Genomic DNA, 5,624 nt, shown 5'->3' with positions numbered 1-5,624 from the left:
TAATGTTGGACATTCCGAACATTTCAACTGCCACAATCCAAACATCACGTCCTTATTTTTATCTTTAGAATAACGAATATTTTCTTCGATATTTTCAGTTGGTAATCATGGGTTCATATTATTTTTATCCTCATGTACAGCGTTGGATCGAGGAAATTTGATGTCCAGGGCTAATAAAAATGCAGCGTCCTAACGTAGGTACGATATGTTTATGTTTTTTTTTGATTTTTTTCTAAACTTAAGAATGCCCATATACCAACAGTGCTATGGTCAACATACCCGCTTGTCCCCTCCCCTAGATCCAGAACTACTCATTTATAGTGCAATAGCAGTGCGATGTAAATAGTTTCCCGTTCATCCGTATTAAAAAAAAAAAATATATATATTATTAAAAAATACCAATACTGACAGGAAAAATATATAACAGAATAGTGCAATTCAACTCATATGTAAAGACGATTAATATTTATTCGTTGTCAATATAGATTGATTCGTGTCAAAATACAAATATATCGCATGCATTTTCCTCGTATATTCTGTTTTGTATTGTACGTTATGACAAAAAAATATGTATTGCTTTTAGATTTACTTAATTTAGTATAATTTTGTTGTGATAAAAATTATAGCATATTTTCACGTCATTATTTTTAGTTCAATAATGTCAGTATAGAAGCCCATAGGCACTCAACTAATCGTATTTTTTCAGCTAAACATTTAATGCGATTAGTTTGATTTTATGCAAAAATAATGATTGGATAGCATGCAAACAGAATGCAAATTAGAGCTCCTCTATACACGTGTACACGTATTCACATAAAATTAACATCAGTTTCTACCACATGTTCAAAAATCCATATTCATGTGTAATTATTTACGTGTACGCGTATATTCACGTATTCACGTATTTGAGAGTTTCAATATTTACTTTAAGTTCATAATATTGTTTTTTTTTTTTTAGAACTTCTTAATATACATACCTATTTGGTTCATTTATAACGAGGAATTTCAAATAAGATAAAAATAGAAACAATGTTGCATTAAAGAATAAAGAATAATGAATGATTTTTAAATTTGAATATTACAACAATTAGCTGTTGTTGTTGTTACAAAATAGATTTAGTCAGAATTCAGGAATCAATTTTTACAAAATTCAAATAATAAAATTATAAAATTAAATTTTATGACCACGGTTGTTTAATTTTATGCATCATTTTCAAAACTTTTAAAAGACTCAGTTATTCAATTAAATCAACCATTTTAGAAAAATATACTGATCAAACTGACCACTTTCGCTCAGAGTCGTCTTTTCGAGAATAATGGTACATTGGTCTTAACTTGAATCTTTTAGTCAACAATGTATCTCATCCAAAGTGTCGTCTTTTTTTTTAAAATAAAGAAATAAATGTTAATTGTTAAAATAAATAATAGTTAAATAAATTAACTATTATAAATTATTATACAATACTATTGATAATAAAGCAGTTTATGCTTTATAAAAAAAAGAATATTACATTTTTCAAATGTATTAAAATAAACTTTTACATATTTACTATAGTTAGTTTTGTAATTCAACCAATAGTTCCGAGTGGATATAAATAAAATAAAAGAACCTAATTCAATTTTTTTTTTTCAATCAATAGATTATATATATATATTCAAATTAAACAGTAAAAATTAAATTTATCTTACCCTTATCAGAGTTAGAATGAAAAAAGTCAAAACTAAAGTGAATCACGCCAATGGTAAATTTCGCAGTACACATAAGAGCTGAAATCAGAAAACTATTCACATTGATAGCATAACATCAAAATATTATGTATACTATACACATCAGACATTTTCTTATATAATAGCAATGTATACTATTCCGGAAAGATCGCGTTAAAAAGTGTTGACGATTCTTCATTCGTTTAGATAACATTAATAAATGTATATGCATATATATATCGACCCGTTTTGTGAAATAATGTTATAAAAACAAAATAATTATCGGCGGAAACGTTAATTCTCGATACGCAACGTAATCGGTAAATGTCGAAAAACTTGCCAGGACGCAGACAACACGTCATAACGAGCACTTAACACGTAGCTTATCATAAACATAACACTACGTTCTCGTAGTATGCAACGCGAACGAACTTGTAAATACGAATGTGCTTGGACAAGGATAAGCCTGGTCAAACAACGTTCACCGGTTGTTACGGCGCATCTATACCTAATTTATTGTAATATCATTTTGAACGCAAGCGGATGACATATTCGAAATTTTATAGTGGTTATGCGAAAACTGGTCCTGATGTGAACCAACCATCGCCGGTGTCACGTAATCCGCCGGAGCGATTTATTCTTTTGCCGTATGTTAATATTCTCGTTTCTAGAGAAAGCATCGAGATTTGAGTGTTGTCGATAAAATCAACGCGTCGCCTGCAAATTACAAAAAGAGGGATCCGAAGAAGAGCAACCGTAAGAGTCTGCGCGAAGGATTATAAATACCGGAGAGAGCCGATTTCAAGCGTCAGTTCTTCGAGCGGAAACCTTCGAGCACACAACAACTGCGGTTATCCTGCTACATACAGACAATATTACCGTTACCGCGGTCACCATGAAATTCTCGAAAGTGGTGAGTGGACATAATACATGTATTTTTGAAACGTACCATTCCTCGCACAAGTCGACAACTCGTAAAAGTCCCGATCGAACGGCAAAATTTTTAGAGTTCGGTTTTGTTTACGATTCTTTTTATGTTCGACAGTTGTGCACTAATATTTTAATAACGTACACTGCAGTCGGGCGGTAACGATTTAACGATTCTAGCACGGTTCGACTAATTTATTGTTGCTTATGATTCGGATAAAACGTAAACCTCGACAAGTGTTAGAAAAATGATTAAACGTTTTATAATTGAACAGGCTTGCGTCGTCGTTTTGGCTCTTATTGCTCACTGTGTCGCTACCAATGACTCCGAGGACAATGTCAAACAAAATAACAAGAGGAGCCTTCCTTCCGCTTTCTCCATTTCGGGTACAGGATACGGTGCTGGAATTCCGTCCTATTCCCCTGGCATCGGTCTCGCCTCCTCCGCTGTTCCAGCAGTCGGATACCCCGCTTCAGTTGGTATAGGATACTCCGCTCCGTCACCCTTCGGATACGCTTCATCGGTCGGTTATGGAATCGCCGCTCCAGCTGGTTACGGGTACGCAGCTCCCTCCGCCCTTAGAATTTCTGTTCCCGCTGGCCTTGGATACGCTCCCTCAGCTGGTTACGGCTTCGCCGCTTCTGCTGGTTACGGTATCGCCGCTCCTACTGGTTACGGTATCCCGAACAATGTGCCAACCAGAGTCATCACGTCCAACCGTGTTGTATCTGTATCCGTACCACAACCGTACCCCGTCCACGTGACTCGCCACGTACCAGTACCAGTCGCACAACCGGTTCCCGTATCCGTGCCCAGAGCCGTTCCGGTCAGCGTGCCCCACCCGGTGCCAGTCGCGGTTAACAGACCGTATCCGGTAGACGTTCCGAGAGCAGTCCCTGTCAACGTACCCTTCCCGGTTCCAGTTGCTGTAAGGAGACCAGTACCATACCCGGTACCACAGCCTTACCCAGTGGAAGTCCAACAACCAGTGCCATACTCCGTCCCGACCCCCGTCATCGCTCCAGTTTCCAGGCCAATCATCGCTACCTCTGTTCCGTACGCCATTTCTGCTTCAGCCCCGGCCGTCAACTTTGGCGCTCCTGCTTACGCATCGGGATCCTACGCCTTATCATCAGCTAACATCGCTTTGAATGCTCCATCATATGCATCCACTTCATATGGTGTCGGCGTTCCATCATACTCGTCCGCTTCATATGGTGTCGGCGTCCCATCATACTCGTCTGCTTCATACGGAGCTGCCGCTCCATCATACTCGTCCGCTTCATACGGCGCAGTTGCTCCATCATACTCGTCCGAGTCGTACAGCAACGCCTATCCATCTTATTCAGCAACGTCATACGGCTCATCTTCCACGAGTGCATCTGATTACTCAAGCGTATCGTCTAGCAGTGGACACAGCGATGGTCCTTCTTACGGAACTTCGTCAAAAACCTACAGCGAGTATAAGAAGTAATTAGATGTAAATAATTAGATAGTGATTAGATAGCATAGACTGTGTGTATTTGTTAAATATATGTAACTATATTTTATTTGAATTAAGCACTCGCTACCTACCATTGGTAATAATTTCAATCTCAAAATCGTTCGCTATGGTAGTAAGCAAATATTGCCTATTTGTTTATGTTGTTATTTTTTTATGTCGTATTAAAATTAAACATTATACTTGAAAAACAATTGCCTTTCTTCATAATATATGTAATTTAAATAATATAATACGTTGCATTTTTAAAACATAATAGAAACGTTAAATTTGAGTTGATCTTAATGTGATGGCCCGACGAGTTCGGTTGATTTGAGATGGGTCGCTTAAATCTGCCCAAAACTAGGTTAGTCAACGAACACTAAATTCTGATAGAATTGTCACTAGCGAAAAAATATAGTAAACCAATTTAGTATTTTGATCACAAATACAAGTTTGAACTTTCAAAACGTAGTAAATGTTTGAACTTTCTGTGTTTATACAGTTAATAATGAAATAAAAAACAAGTTGTTTAGTGTGCTTAGAATTCATAATCATAAGGTCAGTAATAATGTCGGCTACGTTTCACTTAAAACTCTGCGTAAATCAATGTTCGTGTTATAGGTGTATATATTTTTTTATACTCATAATCAACAAGCACATCTTTGTCACATAGTAAGTTGCATACTTACATACCATACGTATCCATAGATACTTGTAATAATTATATAATAACAGTATCAATTTATAACATGTTGTACGTGTATATTTGGTCATGTGAAAATCGGTGTTGTCGGTGATTAAAAATCAAAAGTCGATAACAAGAGTAACGGAAACTTCGAGCACCGGAAGAATGACAGGACAGTTGAAAAACTATTGGAAATCAAGAGACATATTCGAACAAGCCGATGGTTTTTAAATATTTAAAATTGTTTTTCGATTAAAAAATCTCACTCTGCACGTACTACTCACGTTCAGATCATTTCTGATCGTGATACATTCCGTTCAATTTCGATATACTCGTGGCGTTCAAAAGCAGTGCCGGGTTAACAAATAGTATCACGTGGAAGCGGATTTTAAAATTCCACCCTTCAACCCCCTTCCACAAACCAATCTATATACAACAAGTTACAACATAGAATATAAATATAAAAATACAAAGTATATTGTAACATCGGTAGTTTTTAAATGTATAGATCTTAGTAGGTACTAAATATAATGAATCAAAAGTATAATAATATGCCGAAAGCGTACTGTTTTCATCTCGACGAAACGCATATTGTTGATATAACAATGTATGTACATGAGTCACACACACCTAGGTGGTGTTAAAAATCTGTTTTTAACGTTTAGCGATAAGAAGATGTTAATCGTAAAATATTACAAAAATATTCGTTCGCAGTTCACCCGGAAATCGTTACACGCGCACGAGAGCGGACGACCACTTTTTTACGTTTTTTCCACGTCCGTGGAGTTTGCCCGACCTATGTGTGTTTTAGCGCGTAAAAC

The 5,624-nt window shown here is 36.3% G+C and overlaps 1 protein-coding gene across 1 annotated transcript; it reads left to right on the top strand.

Moving 5' to 3' along the window:
• The first annotated feature begins 2,498 nt into the window (after positions 1–2,498).
• Positions 2,499–4,330, top strand: LOC112681964 (anti-sigma-I factor RsgI2-like). Its single transcript, XM_025552357.1, has 2 exons — positions 2,499–2,620; positions 2,910–4,330. Exons 1-2 carry the CDS (start codon positions 2,603–2,605, stop codon positions 4,107–4,109), a joined length of 1,218 nt encoding a protein of 405 aa, XP_025408142.1. The 5' UTR covers positions 2,499–2,602; the 3' UTR covers positions 4,110–4,330.
• Positions 4,331–5,624: the final 1,294 nt, after the last annotated feature.

Source organism: Sipha flava, unplaced genomic scaffold, assembly GCF_003268045.1.
Source record: "Sipha flava isolate LNK unplaced genomic scaffold, YSA_version1 1_pilon_pilon, whole genome shotgun sequence".
Lineage (NCBI taxonomy): Eukaryota > Metazoa > Arthropoda > Insecta > Hemiptera > Aphididae > Sipha > Sipha flava.
The sequence above is the reverse complement of the archived record's forward strand: the minus strand, read 5'-3'. Positions and strand labels throughout refer to the sequence as shown.